The 16,708-nt window shown below is 41.5% G+C and overlaps 1 protein-coding gene across 17 annotated transcripts in view; it reads left to right on the forward strand.

Moving 5' to 3' along the window:
- The window catches only part of SVIL (supervillin), a 345,773-nt gene that overhangs the window by 286,042 nt on the left and 43,023 nt on the right, over positions 1–16,708 (forward strand). For all 17 annotated transcript variants that reach the window (XM_089668670.1, XM_089668672.1, XM_089668669.1 and 14 more), the window contains 4 exons: positions 905–991; positions 2,290–2,464; positions 11,149–11,321; positions 12,953–13,108. In XM_089668670.1, coding sequence (XP_089524796.1) covers positions 905–991; positions 2,290–2,464; positions 11,149–11,321; positions 12,953–13,108 — 591 coding nt within the window. The remainder of the gene's footprint in view (positions 1–904; positions 992–2,289; positions 2,465–11,148; positions 11,322–12,952; positions 13,109–16,708) is intronic.

The following is a 16,708-nucleotide window of genomic DNA, read 5'->3' on the forward strand; positions in this document are numbered from 1 at the left end:
AAGATGTATTTAAATATTTAGATTGTTCTTCCTGGTCATGTAATGTCAAGGCAATGGTTACACAGTTGCTGTAAGGAAAGCAAAGTAAATCATGCTATAGCGTTGATCTTCAGGTGACATATTATTGCAGCTTTTCAATAAATGTACTTATATTTTCAGTTAAGGTCAGCTTTTAAATCTCAAAAACAGAAAAGTCATCACCATTCATGAATGAACCATCTGGTAAGCCAGAACTTTGGGGCTCGGAATGCGCAGGCAGGATATTTGTAGCAGTGTTGTTTTTTTACACTATGAAAGGAGAACTTTACCCATAACCACAACAAATAATGTTCTTTAGCAAGAAAACTACATTTCACATTAAGAATTGTGCTACCAAAATTGGCGTGTGCTGTAAATTGCCTCCAGCCTTTTTCATGTTCCTTCTAGCTGGAACTGCCATTTTGCTGAGGCTCATAGCCCCATAGCAGCAGTAAATCTTTAGGCTGTCGGCAGATCTGCCTCTACATTTTAAGCACATTGGCAAAAAATAGAGAGCAACTGAGCATGTGCTGAGCAGGGTGAGACAGTGTATTACTGGATTTTACAACGTATAGGTTCTTATTTTTATGTTTTGCATAGCTATACCTGCAAAAGGGGCCAGCCTGATTGTGATCTAGCAGAACTAAATTTTACATTTAAAGTTCAACTTTAAATATGTTGAAGATGACAGACAAATGTATTTTAAACCTCACCTACACAATGGTTTTGGTATAGGGTTGGGTTTATGTAGACTGTTTATGGTGTCATATTTTATAACCCATCCGGCATGGATGAGCCATTTAGATGTATAAGTGCTCAGCTCCATTTCGAGTTTGGGGAAGGAAAGGAGCATAGCAACGAACTAAAATTCTGCTTCACTCTCTAGAAATTGAGGCCAGAGCCGACCTGAACTTGGAGTCTGACAGGAAGTTGGATAAACTTGAATCCTTTTTGGGAAAACTGCACAACAAAGGTAAGTGTTGGTGTAAAGTGAATGGAATGTACTGCGCATTAAGAATATACTGCCTTTTTGAATCAGCAGCCAAAACTCATAATAAAGGTATCCTATTTTTTTTTTTTTTTCCATCCTTCTTGCCTAAAATGTCTCACTATCTCCATGAGGGCTTTCTTTGTAGGAAAATAGGGGTGTGATAACCTGTTGCCCTGAAAGGTTGTACACATTGGTTCTACCCTAGGTCCATGTGGGTAATAAAGCTTATTTTGTACAAGACACCTCTTTTCTGTCTCAAACCAAATAATAAATAATCCTGGAATACTGTATTTGTTATTGAGCTTACAATTCTGCCATTTGGGAGTCTGCAGGGATAGAGAATGCTGATGGACCCTTTTTTAGAGGGTGGCTTGCACTGCTGTCTCTTCACAATACCAAAGAGTTTCATTTACCTAACAGCTTTTTACATGATAATCTATGGCATTTTATGATTGTTGGCATTCTGACACTGTTAAAGTGGAAGTAAAGTCCACTTTTTAACTTATACCTACAGGTATGTCTATAAGAAGGCTTACCTGTAGGTACAGTCAATATCTCCTAAACGCCCTTACGCTTAGGAGATATTCGCACGGGATGCAAATATCTCCAAAACTTCCACTGCTTGGGAGATCTTTACACGGGATGCAGTCTGTGATGTCACCAGTGCATGGTCTCAGAATAGATGGCATACCCATGCCGTACCTTCAGAGCTTGGGCCTGGGGGTTCCCATGCACGTTCGCATGAGTGACGACATTGCGGTCCCAGCCATTGATGCAGCCAGAGCCAGTGAACCCGGAATGATGACCGGGAGAAGTTGAAAGTGCAGGGAAGCTGTGACAGTGCTGCGCTGGAGGGCTTCGTGTGCAGGTAAGTCTGTCATAATATGCTAGTATGCGGTGCACCTGCAGGAAACCTTCTTTTTTTTTTTTCTTTTTTTATATTTAAACATCGGTCACTCTGTTGTATCTCAAACTAAACAAATTAATTTTGTAAAGTGCTACGCAAACTGTTGGCGCTATATAAATCCTGTATAATAATATATTCATAATAAAAGCAGATTTTGCCTGAAAATGAAAGCTGCTTGTAAAATTGGCCAGTAGATTTAGAATGAAGCATAGACGACTGAAGATATATGGAGCTATGGAACTTTTTTTTTTGTGAAAGTCAAGTTTGGATACGCCCCCAGCTGCGTATCCCTGTTGAACCCTTATTTTCTCTTCTGTTTGTAAGTTCTGTCTGTGGTCATCTTTTTGAACTAATTTTGTTTATATCTGATCAGTTGGAGGTCTGCAGGACACAACACTAACGGTCACCAGTAAATCTGTGAAAGAAGTGATGAAGCTGGATGATGAGACATTCTCCAGGTTCTACCGTCCAGTCGAGATCCCATCCAGTCCTGTGGATATTCACTTTGATGATGACTTTGATATCCTGTTTAGTTCTGAAGAACCAAAGTGAGTATATATCCTTATTAATGTCAAACTTGTGTCTTCCATGCAGTTTCATGCACTGAAGAACTAAGGCAAAGCGTAATTAATCATAAGAACAAATCTGCAGTCTTTTCTTATAAAAGTGAAACAGAATTGATGATGGATTGCTATAGATTGTTCAACTTTGCAGTTCATCATGGCTTCTGGTACATGTGTGAACTGACACCTGTAAGTAGCCAGATAGCTTTAGAGATGTGAGTTATGCAAAGACTTGTGTATGTAATCTATTTCTTTATGCTGTGTTAACAAAGATGCATGTGTGTTGTTATTTTTATACACATGCATATCGATCAGCCACAGCCTTTTGACCACCCACCTAATAATGAGAAGGTCCCCATTTTGCCACCAAAACAGCCCTGACCTATCGTGGCATGGATGCCACTAGACCTCTGAAGGTATTATGTGGTTTCTGGCACCAATAAATCCTTTAAGTCCTGTAATTTGTGACCTGGGGCTTCCATGGATCGGACTTGTTTTTACAGCACATCCCACAGATGCTCGATTGGATTGAGATCTGAAGAAATTGGAGGCCAGGTCAGCATTTCAAACTCACTGTTGCATACCTCGAACCAATCTTGAACCGTTTTTTCAGTGTGGCAGGGTGCATTATTCTGCTGAAAGAGGCCACTGCCATCAGAGAATACGGTTTCCATGAAGGGCGTACCTGGTCAACAGCAATGTTCAGGAAGGTAGTACATGCCAAGATAAAATTCACATGAATAGCAGAACCCAAGGTTTCCCAGCCGAACATTGCCCAAAGCATCACACTGTCTCCACCGACTTTCATTTTTCCCACAGTGCATCCTGGTGCCATCTCTTCTCCAGGTAAGCGATGCACCCGGCCATCCTAATGGTGTAAAAAAAAAAATGTAATTCATTAAACCAGGCCACCTTCTTCCATTGCTTCCTGATCCTGGTGCTTTGTGGCTGTGGACACGGGTCAGCATGGGCACCCTGACTGGTCTTTGGCTACGCAGCCCCATATTTAACAAACTGCGATTTTCATTTTTTCTGCTTTCAACACATCAACTTCAGAGACAACATGTTTACTTGCTGCCTAATACATCCCACCGACTTTCAGATGACATTGTAATGACAGCCAATGTTATTCTCTTAACCAAATGTCAGTGGTCATAAAATTATGGCTGAACGGTGTATATTGAACTTTTCTGCTGCACTGAGTGATTTTGGACTTTTACATTTAAGATCAATTGTGAGGCAAGGGTAAACAAGTGAAAGATTCAAAGTTCTATAAATTATTTTGTTCATTTTTTAATGATGAACGTTTGATCTCCGTGGACCAATGCTTTAGGCACCAGTGAAAATGAAAGCGCATTGGGCTCATGATTTTTGGTATTTTTCAAGCTGTATGTTTAGGCAGTTGATGGATGTGATGCTTCACAAAGAAGATAGTGCAAAGAGAGATACTACTTCAGCTGCTAACCTTGTTCATAAATTGCTAGTTACCTGGCTGTCGTGCTGTCCCAGTGGCTTTACCCTTTTGGAACTCTATCCTGGGAAAGGTTTGCAGATGCACATGTTCCACATTTGTTCCCAGTCAGTGGCTCAAATACACAGCTGGGAAACCTGCATTTCCCAAGGCGCTGACAGCCACATAGTTATCTCTGTACAGATTTCCTAAATAATGATACCGTATATTTATGTAATGAAGCCAGTTAGCTGTGTGTATGTTCTTTCTATATTATTGAATCTGAGATGCAATTTTTATGACCATGTCTTGCTAAAATAGCTGTAACCTTGGAAGATATTCCTTGTAGGTAGATTCTATGTGGATATAAATTACAACAGACAGTGACTTATGGAGTAATCCAGGAGTTTTCAGTAATTGTTTTTATCCCTGCTCCCAGCTCATTTCTCTGAAAAGTAGTACGGTGTAGCTTGTTTACATTTGGAGCAGCCATGCTGGTGTAATAATACCCATACCGGCTGTGTAGTCATGTTTTCCCAGTCATAATCCTGACTTTCCCATGCTTCCCTGACCCGTGGGTCTTCTATAGCTGTACCTTTTTTTTTTTTTCTTTATCCCCTTATATCATCATCCCTCGTTTTCCCTCATGTGGCTTTGAGCACATATGTTCACAGCCAGAGGCATGCCTTTTATACATCAATTAATTATACAGAACCTACACGTAGTTACAAATCTGACTTATACTTGTGACAGGACACTTTCTTGTCTTGGTGCCAATGTTTTTTCAGAAAGGAAGCGAAGGTAACACTCCCAACAGTACTAATGCAAAGTTTTTTTTATTTCTGTTAAAGTAGGATAAGGTAGGTGAAGGTAAATCTCTAACAGAGCCCTGGATACAAAACTATAAGCAGCACTAAGTGCTAATTTAAATAATAAAAAAATCTAATTAAAGTGCAAAGAATCACTTCCAAAATGAAAAAAATGTGTAAAGGTCATATAAGGTGTCCAATAAAGTGCACAACCTGATCTAAATTATGCAGAACGTGCTGACCACAACAACACCTTTCATATATAGCAGCAGTGTTACAATCAAGTGCTTTTGCCAAGTGTGATCGATGATCTTGTGCTGTTATCAGATATCCTCCACTTCCCAGTAGAGGAAAACGTGCTGCCGCCACCAAAACGCCAAAAGAGCTTCTTACCTCACTTCCGGTACCATTTAAGGTATAAATGGTCAATAGCACCTAGGAGCTGAATAGTGTTTGTGACGGACGCAGTGCCTGACCCCTGTCCTCACCAACTCGTGACAAAGGACCAGCCAATCTCACACCGCGCTGTCACTTGGGTAACAATGCCACTCTCAGCTGCACCCTGCACAAAGATTGTCCAGCTCACGGGACCACAATCTGTGTGCCAGCAGCCTGAGAGCGATTTGTTACTGGGTTAGGTTAAATATGCAATGAACCCTACTCACTGCCACCACCGCCTTTCCAGAGGAGGAAACTTACAAATCCTAGCAATAACACTATGATTTTAGCATAAGCGTCTGAATATCCCTGTCTGTGACAGTGTGTGTTGCAGAGGATTATTACATACAGTAGCACTCTTCAAGAGACAGGGATTCTTTAGTTTGCATTAAAAGCTTTAGAGACCATTTCAACACTTTTCAAAATAGGGTTTATTACGAAAAAGGTCAAATGGTTCAATTAAAATATTTACAGAAAAAGATGTTACAAAGACATAAAGAGAACAATAAAGCAACAGAGACCTAAAAGAAAGGAGTTAAGAAGGCAGAATACTTGCAAAGTCCTGGTTTAGCAGAGTCCAATTGTCCGAGCAAAAATGTTTCCTTGGCTCCCAAGTTTAAGATATTTCTTTATTGATGTTAAACGAGAGCTCCCTTCATGGGGCTTGTCAGTCCTTTTCTGTGATATTAAGGGAGTGTCGCCCGAGAACAACTGACCAATCCTCCGGTTTAGGTGATGGGTGCTAGGAGGTCACCAAGTTTATGACCAAGTCCCAACTACAATTTCATACTAATAATAATTTCCAGTATGTGCAGGTGGTATTTTAGAAACTGGCAGATTAATATTCAGAATTATATTTCAAACCCAGGGAAACCAAACACAGCATACCTTTGTCACCCAGGAGGGAAGAGACTGCTTTCTCCCCTTTCCTATGTGCGAACAGTCATGTAGGACCTTGTTTGGTTCGGCATTGAAATATATACCTAGTATTAATGTGCCCAGTTCCTGTTGAATTCTGTGATTTGTATGCGGAATTGTTGCATGTGGAATAGACGTTTTATGACACGCTCTGCATTCCTAGAGCTCTAACGGCCTAACAGCTCATGTGTGAGGGCTGGACTGAATTATTGTTTTACGTTAGGACAGAGGAAAAGTGTCTTTTCAAAATAGACATCCTGCCAAGACTAATTAGCGGTTTACAGCTCTGGAGCTGGCCTCTATTTGTGTTTTAGTTAGGATAAGAGGCTCTTTTGAAGTTCGTTACAACTTACAGCAACAAATTCCATTTTCAGGAGGATTGGAGAAAGATGATCATGAAAAACAAAATGGCTGAGACCCTAACAAGATAGCTGTCGTGTACAGCTTCCATGTCTGTATTGCGCATAATCGTTACAATGTTATCCTAAGTGTCCATGCACAATATTGTAGGCTGGAAGTGTTTTTCAAGCCTCAGCTTGTAGGTTTTTTTGTGTTTTTGGGAGTGATTTGCCAGCAGAAAAAAAAACTCTCCTACAAAAATGCTCCAGCATGCTCCTAAACATGCCTTGCTGACAGCATAAAAGAAATTTGAGGAAAAAACAGGGGGAACCCCTAATCCATACCAGGCCCTTCAGGTCTGATATGGAGTTTAGGGGAACCAAATGCCAGAATTTAAAAAAAAAAAAAAAAAAATGGCATGGGATCCCCCAAAATTAATGCCAGATCCTAATCGGAGCATGGAGCAGGGTGTGCCCCCTTGTTGACAACCCCCCCCCCCCCCCCCTTGTGAATTAGTTTTTTTTTGGGGGGGTTTTTTTGAGAAGGGGCTGGCGTGGATTTGGAGGGTGGGGGTGGAAGGGCCCACGTGGTGTTTTCTGCTGTAATTTTGCTGGCAATTTTTTTGTTTACGTTCAGCTGTCAGCTGATGAATCATAGTTTAAGGGGGCAGCCGCTTGCTGACCCGCTCCTTAATAACCATCAAAACGCTACAAAAAAATGCTAATAGCATTTTTAATGCGACATTTTTCCAGCATTTTTTATGGTTCCTAGTGTGCATGGAGCGTTGGCCACTTTAATTTCTGCATTAATATGCTTTTCTTTTTAGAGAGAATATGCTAACCATGAAAGTTTCAAAAGCCGCTGGAAAAACTGCAGAATCCAGCAAAAAGGCTGTTAAGGGTCATCCGGTGAACATATGTGCCTACTCATGTGAATCGTGGCCCCTGTGGCTCTCAAAGACTAGTTTTTCTCTTTGCAAAAGCCAGGGGGAATTGGCATAATGGGTATTAAATGTCATCTATGTTTTATTGCTTGTTTTCACTCTAGAAGCTTTCTGCCTACTAATGGGGCTTTGTAGAGCAGTCTACAGCATGCTTTAAATCTGTTTACAAGCACTCTGTGTAATCAAGTCTTTCTTGATGGACTGTCATTTAGGTTGTATAGTTCATGCCTTACCATAAATGGAAAATATTCCCCAATATTCGACCACAAGCCAGAAACTAGAGCCGAGGAAGAGCAGCAGTGTGATCTGCATGCTGGCAAGTGATCACCTTAAAGGGAAACTGTGCTCAGTACTTTGTAGGCTGTATCCTTGGAGGCCTGTGGTGTAGTAGGGGCAGATATATGATGGATGGAAAAAGTTTACAAACAAGGAAAAGCACTTTGATCCAGCAGCTCCAATACAAGTGAAGGGTATCCACTGAAATGACAAGAAGAAAGAGTGCATAAATCTTGTGCAATAAAAACAGAGGACATTTATTAGATAAAAGAACAAAAGGTGACAGCTCACATTTATACAACTTGTATAGTGCACGCCAGATCACAAGGTGACAGTCCAGCTGTATCTGTCCATGTGTGTAGGCGGGGCAGCGTGACGAACGTGAGGGGAGCTAGGCTCCTCTCACAGTCCGCCCTGAAGACCAGAACGGCGCGGGAACACGGCGAGAGGAACGCGCGGAGCAAAGGTAAGTAAATTGACACAGGGGGGACTTGGCTTACTACTTGGGGGGGAATAGTACTATGGGGGATGAAATACTATAGGGGGGATGAATTACTATAGGGGGGATGAATTAGTATAGGGGGGATGAATTAGTATAGGGGGGATGAATTAGTATAGGGGGGATGAATTACTATAGGGGGGATGAATTACTATAGGGGGGATGAATTACTATAGGGGGGATGAATTACTATGGGGGATGAATTACTATACCTACTCTTGGTCCGGCCCCCGGGTCCAATATATGAACCCATTGCGGCCCTCAAGTCAAAAAGTTTGCCCACCCCTGGTCCAGCTCTTCTGGTTGCTCTTTTTCATGGAAAGGGTGCCGGCTGTCCTAGTGGGTATCTAGAAGAAAGAGGCAGCACATTTTCGAGGTACATGCCTCTTTAAAAACTAGGATCTGATGAATGAGCATACACAAGTTGTTTTTCTCAACTAAAAGTAGGAAAGGGGAGCTAATATGGGAAATGACATCGTCCCAGCTTTCTGTGCTATGTGAACTTTTTAGTGTTTCGCTCCAACACAACATTTAGTACATATACATGGTATATTGAGTTTGGTTTTATTGCTGGATTTAAAAAGATTTGTTTGTGTAACAAGTGTGTTTTAATGATTTTCAGGTTTGGGTTTTTGTTTCCTCCCCCAGTTGGCCAGTTATATGCTAACGTGGGAGGTCACCTACATAATCACTTGTGCATGTTAATTGTTATGACGAAGGCCTGCATAGGCTGAAACAGGTTACCTGCTTTGTTCCTGGAATTTTGTTTTCAATAAAGAATATTGGATGTTAACCTTTTTGAGTTGCTGGCTCTTTTGATTGTTGCATACCTATGACTTGCAGAGGCTCTGAGCGGTCCAAATGAACCATTACCTTCACTAACAGATGTGCTTCCTGTTAGTGCTATTTAACCATTAGCCGCCTGGCCAATGGCCGTTTGGCGGCTAATGGTTAAATGTGTCCCTGCATTCCGGGTGCACGCCATTTGGCGTGCTCCCGCACATGCGCCGTTTGCGCTAATGCAGAGCGGCGCAGCAGTGCGATCTGTCACCGGCCGTGCACCTCGGACACGGCCGATGACAGATCCGAGTACCGGCTCCCGTTGCTGGTACCATGTGACCTGCTGTGACCAATCACAGCAGGTCACATGACAGTTGTATACAATGGATGGCTTCATTCATGATGCCATCCATTGTATACTAGTGCCTAGCTGTGAATGGTCACAGCTAATCACATGCACATGTCATGTGATTAGCTGTGACCAAATCACAGCTAAGCACAAAAAAAAAAAAAAAAGCTGAATGAATCGATTTCATTCAGGTAAATGCTTGCTTATAGCAAAGTAATTCTTTGCTATAAGCAAATTGTGTAAAAAAAAAAAAAAATAGTGATCACTTCCCCAAAGTAGTACAATGTTACTATGGTAACATTGTACTACTTTTGTCATAGTAAAATATGAAAAAAAAATTAAAAAAAAAAATGTAATAAATTAAATATAATAAAAAAATTAAAAAAAATTAAAAAAAATATATATATATAAATTTTTTTCATACTGTCACCAGTCAGTGTCCCCTGTTCACCGCCATGCCAGTTATATGATGACGCTGTACTGCACTGGTGACAGTATGTAAAAAAAAAAATAGTGAAAATAATTGTTTTAATTTTTTCATTTTCCGAAAAATTATGACAAAAAAATACAACTTCAAAAAACTCGCCATGCCTCTTATGAAGTACGTCGGACTGTCTACTTTGCAAAAAGGGGTCATTTGGGGATATCTGTACTATTCTGACATTCTTGGACCTCAAGAAATTAGATTGGCTGTCAGTACTTCAGGATTGATCAATATTCAGATCTATACCATAGTTTGTGAACTCTATAACTTTATTTTCACCAAAGACATGTAGCAGAATACATCTCGGCCTAAATTTATGAAGAACAATTATTTATTTGTAAACTTTTATAACAGAAACAAAGAAAAATGTGGTTTTTTTTCAAAATTTTTGGTCTTTTTTTTGTTAATTTAGCAAAAAATAAAAACCCCAGCGGTGATTAAATACCACCAAAAGAAAGCTCTAGTTGTGTGAAGAAAATGATAAAATTTTAGTTTGGGTACAATGTTGTATGACCGCGCAATTGTCTCTCAAAGTGTGAGAGCGCTGAAACCTGAAAAATGGCCTGGGCAGGAAGGTGTAAAATTGCACGGTATTGAAATGGTTAAACTGTATGTAACCCCAGCTACATATGGTATACAGTGCTGTGTTCCAGCAGCTATATAGGGACTTCTATCCTTTTCTTAGAACAAAATCAAATCCGGCTGAGCACTGCTCAGCCATCTGACTGACCTTTTGTATTTTCTGAATGAATACAAGGTGGCTTCTGATTGGCTGAGGTGGGAGGATGATGTCATGATCTCGGCCAATCAGAGGAAGCCTTGTACTCTTTCAGATAATAAGCTTTCTGTAAATGGTGTAGCAGCTCTCAGCCCCATTCGATTGTTCCAGGAATGGGACAGGAAGTCCCTATACTCTGCTGGAACACAACGCTTTATATTGTATGTAGCTGGGGCTACATACAATTTATACTGTGCTGACTTGAAGCATATCGGTTAGTGAAGAAAATGTTTTAATGCAACAGAAACTTGCAGCCAGGCTTTATAGTGTACACATAGCCAAAATTTTCACTAGAATAGTGAAGGACATAAAGCCTATGCCGGTTTATTTTTTGTGGTTTGTCCCATTGGGGGCAAACTGAAAAGATATCTTAAAAAGTGAGGGGCCTCCATTGGAAAAATTTTTCCCTCTCCCTCTCCTACGAAAGCTCAACAATCCACACTTTTTTGGAAAACCTTGATTCAAGGAATTTTAAAATAGTCAGAGGTGTTGTGAAAGTTAATGATTCTATATGAAATGTTTAAGGAGCTTATGGAGTTGGAAGAGTATGGAGTGCAGAACTGAACATCATGTGACTCCCCTTTCTCCCTTCTCATGTGACCCCAGGTTGACCTCCACTGTCGCAGAACACAAGCGTGCAGTCAGGCCCGTACGCAGAGTGCAGGCCTCGGGAAACCCACTGAGAATGCTTGCTGCTCGAGATGATCTTCTGCAGGAATATACAGAAACCAGGCTGAATGTGGCCTTTATGGAGTCCAAACGAATGAAAGTGGAAAAAAGTATGTTTTTTAGTGTTTTTTTTTTTTTTTTACAAATCGTAAAAAAATGTCTTTGGTTAAACTGAGTATTCAAATGCCTTTTTTAGGATTAAGAATACTGTAATGAGGTGGACAGTATGACACTAGTTGCTGGGGCTTAGTTAGGAAATGGATGCGGATTATCAGCTCCTGTTCTAAGTTCCTGAAAAGGTTTAAAACCGAAAAAAGGCAAACTGTCTTTTAAAGCTTATTGTTTATAGATGCTGTTTAAGACCTTTTTCTCACCTGTCATTACTGAACAGGACTGAACATGTCTAATAAATTTTAAAAGATAACAGATTCTCACAGCACTATAAGTAATCTAACAAGCCAACACATTTGGTGTCTGCCTGCTTTTGAAGCATTTTGTAGGTTGTATGATTAAAATGATGGAGCTCCCTGAAAAATGAGGTATTCACTCATGTATGTAAATTTCATCTTGTGATTTTGGGGTCTGTAAACCATAATAAGAGAGGGAGCCCAGAAATAGTGAAAAGGACCCTAAAGCTTTGCTTGCTGGCCTAAAGTGGTTTTAAAGCCTAAACATGATTTACCTTAACACTTTTTACCTTAATGTAAGGAATGCATTAAGTACTGATGATCACCCTCCGGACCCCCCCCCCCCCCCAAATCTAGCACTGTGGGCAACTGCAGCGCTTGCTTCTTCCCTCACTTCCTGGTCCCACTTTGCTGAGGCAGCAGGAAACAGTATGCAAGGGGCAGGGCCGAGTCCTGATGTCTTTGTCCTACAAACACAGGCAGCGAGGCTTGAGAGCGGGCACCAAGGTGGGCCCCTATAGGAAAATGCTTCTCGGTGCTACCGAGAAGAGGAGGAAGCAGGAAGACGGGACCCGAGAAGAGGATGTTTGGGGCTGCTCTCGCAATTCTATTGCACAGAACAGGTAAGTATAATCTTGTTTTTGTTTTTTTTTGTCTTTTTTTTTTTTAATTTGTGCATTGAAAATCACTTTAAAATGAGAATGCAAAATTTCAATATGCAGCAGTTCATATATGGCTGATTTAAAAAGGAAAAAAAAATGTCCAAATTAAAATATATGTACAAAACCACTATGAAAATGTATCCAAGAATTAAATTCCCAAAAGTGACTTTAACCTTTCTAGACTAAAAGAAAATAAATTCATTCTTGTTCAAGAAATTTAAGAGCATCTGCGCAATGGGTAAACAGGTAACCGTGAGAGAGCATTTCTACAAAAGTTCAAAACCTTCCCCATTTTTCCTAAACGCAAACACAAAAAAAAAAAAGTTTTTTGCCTGGAGTTGAGCTTTAAAAAAAAAAAAAAAAAAAAAAAAAGGTTAAGAGGGGTGGTATACCTCCCGATAAAGGGCTTCATTTCAAATTGGGGTATAAGATTAAAACTGCCGGCCATAAATACTATTTTTTGAATTGTTTATCATAAAGTAAAAGAATTGTTTCGAACTTAACTCGTGAGATGGTATAAACAATGAAACCAGTAATTGGCTGGAGGCGCAACAGGTTTATCAGCAGGGTTGGGTGGACCACTTGGACTTATGAAGTTCTAGGTGTTCTGGGTGAGGTTTTGGCATATTTATATAGAATTGACAGCAAAAGTATAACCATTTTCTCTTTTAGTGTCTAAGAACTCAAACTTCTCCGAAGTGGCTCTTGCCGGGCTGGCAAGCAAAGAGAACTTCAGCAGTGTCAGTTTACGCAGTGTTAACCTCACAGAACAACACTCGAACAACAGTGCTGTGCCCTATAAGAAGCTTATGTTAATACAGATTAAAGGTACGTAGCGAGTGACTAGGCCATTCGGCCTGGCCTGAGAACAGTCTGTTATTTCCTTATCTGCCATTCTCAGTGTATTTAGGAAAACATGTGACTGGGTGTTACTGCATATACTATTTTCATTGCCATTAGCTGCAGATTTGTTTTCAAAGTAGTTGTGCCCAATCAACTTTTTTTCCCACTTGTACGAGGCAGCGTACTTGGTGTATGTGGCAGCCCTGTTCAGCTCGGTACAAGGGAGTTCCTTCTTGCTTGGATGCATTTTAGACTTTTAATGCAAGTGCTTGGGAAATGCAGAAAAAACAATGTACTGGCCTTTGTCATAGCAGATATCTGCAATCTATCACTCTGTATTAAAGGCAGCCCATGTTTGAAAAGCAGTAAGTTTTGCCTTCCACTAATGAACTCAAAAAACATGTACATGACCATAATATCCATTTGTATTTAACAATTTGTTCTACACTGCTGCTGAGTGTTTTCCTGAAATGACATAATTAGTATTAACTGGCCACAAAATCCTACAGGGGCATGTCTTGCTTTAGTGTTAAAGTTTAGTGTTTGTGTTTGCTTGGCTTCACAGAATCTGCATGCTGATTGTGGTTTAAATGTGAGCGCACATCCTTATATAGGGGCTTTTAACCTTTTTACGATTACAGACCCTCAGTGTGTTGTCCAATATGTACTACCGTGACTTTTATAAGATGTCAACAGCTTGGAATTGCTTTGTGTATAGATAGCTTGGAACATTGCAGCTATTACAGATTATACAGGATAGAACGGAAAATTGAATTAAAATACTTACCGTAATTTTCCTTTCCTGATGAGCTCCATGGCAGCACAGCTGGGTGAGGCCCCGCCACCCCCTGCCTGATCAGGACGTAACAATACATTTTCGATCCACCTCAGCCTAGGTGTTCTGTAACTCGTACTACTAAACTGGGTGGGATTTTTGCTGCGATGCAGCTCGTCAGGAAAGGAAAATTACGGTAAGTATTTGAATTAAATTTTCTGTTTTCCTGACGGCTCCATGTCAGCACAGCTGGGATTTAACTAGCCGCACATGGGAGGGTAATGCAAAACCAATTTAATTTAGAATGGAAGCAGAGGCCAAGATACCCCTGCCAAAATTGGCAGTAGTCAAAGCCGCAGGTTCTATACGATGAGTCATGAAGGTATGGACAGAAGACAATGTAGCCGCTTTGCAGATTGTTTCCGGGGAAACTGAGGTTGAAACCCCTCTAGTGCAATGCGCCGTGACCCCCTCAGGCACAGGCAACCCTCTCGTTCTGTAAGCTAAAGCGATGGTCTTGACCAGCCATGTAGCGGTTACTCTACTAGAAGGGGAAATGTCACCAGCACACCGAGGATCACCAATATGGGTCCAAAAGTTTTAATGAACGATCACATAGTTACAGAAAGGCCTGATGAAGGGGTCCTGCGAGACTCCAAAAGGTTGCCTTTCTGTAACTATGTGATCGTTCATTAAAACATTTGGACCCATATTGGTGATCCTCAGTGTGCTGGTGACGTTCTCCCTTGCTGATTCTGTTTAGGTTCCAGCCGACGGTCGCTACAGCACCTACTTATACACACAGCCATTTTTAAAGCAGGAACATGTGCCTTTGGATTGTGCACTTGTACTCTACTAGAAGCTCTCCAGCCTTTCCGTGCACCGTTGGGGATTATGAAAAGATGATCTGACTTCCTGAGCTCGGAAATAGTGTCCACATAGTCTCTCAATGAGTGTCCAACATCCAATGGATTTGGGTCATGGGAATTTTCTGAAAGGAGCATCGGGAGTGTAATATCTTGCATTATGTGAAACCTGGAGGCAACTTTGGGTACGAATCCTAGCATTGGTCCAAGCATGACCTTATCCAGAAAGAACGAAAGAAAGGGTTCTTTAAACCCTAAGGCTTCTAGTTCCAAGACTCTTTTGGCTGATGTTATCACTACGTGAAACGCTGTTTTTAGAATAAGATGCCATAGTGAAACAGGATGACTGAAGGTGTCTGAGAGGAAATCCAACACCAATAGCAAGTCCCATTTCAGGAAAATCAGAGGCTTGGGTGGTCTGTGGCGGATAGCTGCCTTAAAGAACTGCACCACTAAAGAGTCCGATGCCCATAGGGTACCTGTAAAAGCCGAGAGGTCAGAAACATGAACCTTCAGAGTACTCACAGACAGACCAATATCCAGCCCTGCCTGAAGGAATTCCAATAAGTGGCAGACTCTTGGGTTATCTGGCGTAAAGCCATGCCTGTTTGCAAATTCCACGAACTTTCTCCATATCCTGCTATAGGCTGTGTTGGTGTTGTCCTTTCTGGCTCTTATCAAGGTATCTGTAACCTTAGTTGGGCATCCTAGATTGATCAGCCTTTGCCTTTGAAGACCCAGGCCATCAGCCGGAGTTTCTTCGGAGCGGGTTGCCGAATGGGTCCCTTCATCAGCAGATCCGGTGTCACTGCCAGAGGGTATGGTTCTTTGATGTTCAATGAATGGATTAGCGGGTACCACGGTCTCTTTGGCCAATTTGATATTACTGACAGAACTGTCACCCTCTCCTGGTGTATTCTGCGCAGCAAGCTGAGCATCACTGGAATTGGAAGAAAGGCGTACGCAGTCTTAAAATTCCTTCCCATTGTCAATGCATCCACCCCATAACTTGTGGCTGACTGATCCTGGAGAAAAGAAACGAGGTAGTTTGGTATTCTCCGGGGAGGCAAACAGATCTATCTCCGGCAGAAAGGCCCATGCCACTAGACTCCGAAAAATTTGAGGTGAAAGTTGTTGTCCAAACTTGTTCTGGATAAATAATCCGCCAGGGTATTCAAGTGACCGGGCACATACATTGCTGTTAGCAGTTTTAAGTTTTCTTGGGCCCATTCCATAATTGGAGTAACCTCCGTCAGGAGGGGTAAGCTGCGGGTGCCCCCTTATCTGCATTTGTAGGCTACTGCCATTGTATTGTCCAACTTCATCAGAATGGGTGCACCTTGAATGAGCCTTTTGAAAGCCAGGAGTGTTTGGAATTCTGCCCTCCAATTCTAGAATGTTGGAAGCCATATTGACAGCCAGAAATGACCACTGGCCCTGGGCCCAGTGAACTCTGCACATGGCACCCAAGCCTGCTTCACTGGCATCCGATTGGACCACCTGCCACTGTATCGCAAGTAATGAATGGCATTGTAGGAGATTTTGCTGTCCCGACAACCATTCTAGGCTCATTCTCATCTGGGAAGTGATTTGTATCTTCTGTCTAAGATCCTCTAATCTCCCTTGTTCTAAGAGCCCCACCTGAAGGGGACGTGAATTCCATTGCACCCATTTGATCATCGGAATAGCCGAGGTCATAATGCCTAACACCCGCATACATTCTATTGCAGGAAGGTAGAGCCTCTTCTGGGCTATTGACATCATGTTAAGGATGCCTGACATCTTACCCTCCGGTAACACCATTGTTGCTGTCTGAGTGTTCACTTCTACGCCTAGGTATACCAGGTTCTGGGTTGGCACAAGGTAACTCTTCTCCCAGTTGATTAACAAACTGAAGTTCTCTAGTGTCTCCATGGTTCACTTCTGGTGTGACAGAAGTGTCTC

Source organism: Staurois parvus, unplaced genomic scaffold, assembly GCF_062004578.1.
Source record: "Staurois parvus isolate SC_StPar_1 unplaced genomic scaffold, SC_StPar_1.0 ptg000061l, whole genome shotgun sequence".
Lineage (NCBI taxonomy): Eukaryota > Metazoa > Chordata > Amphibia > Anura > Ranidae > Staurois > Staurois parvus.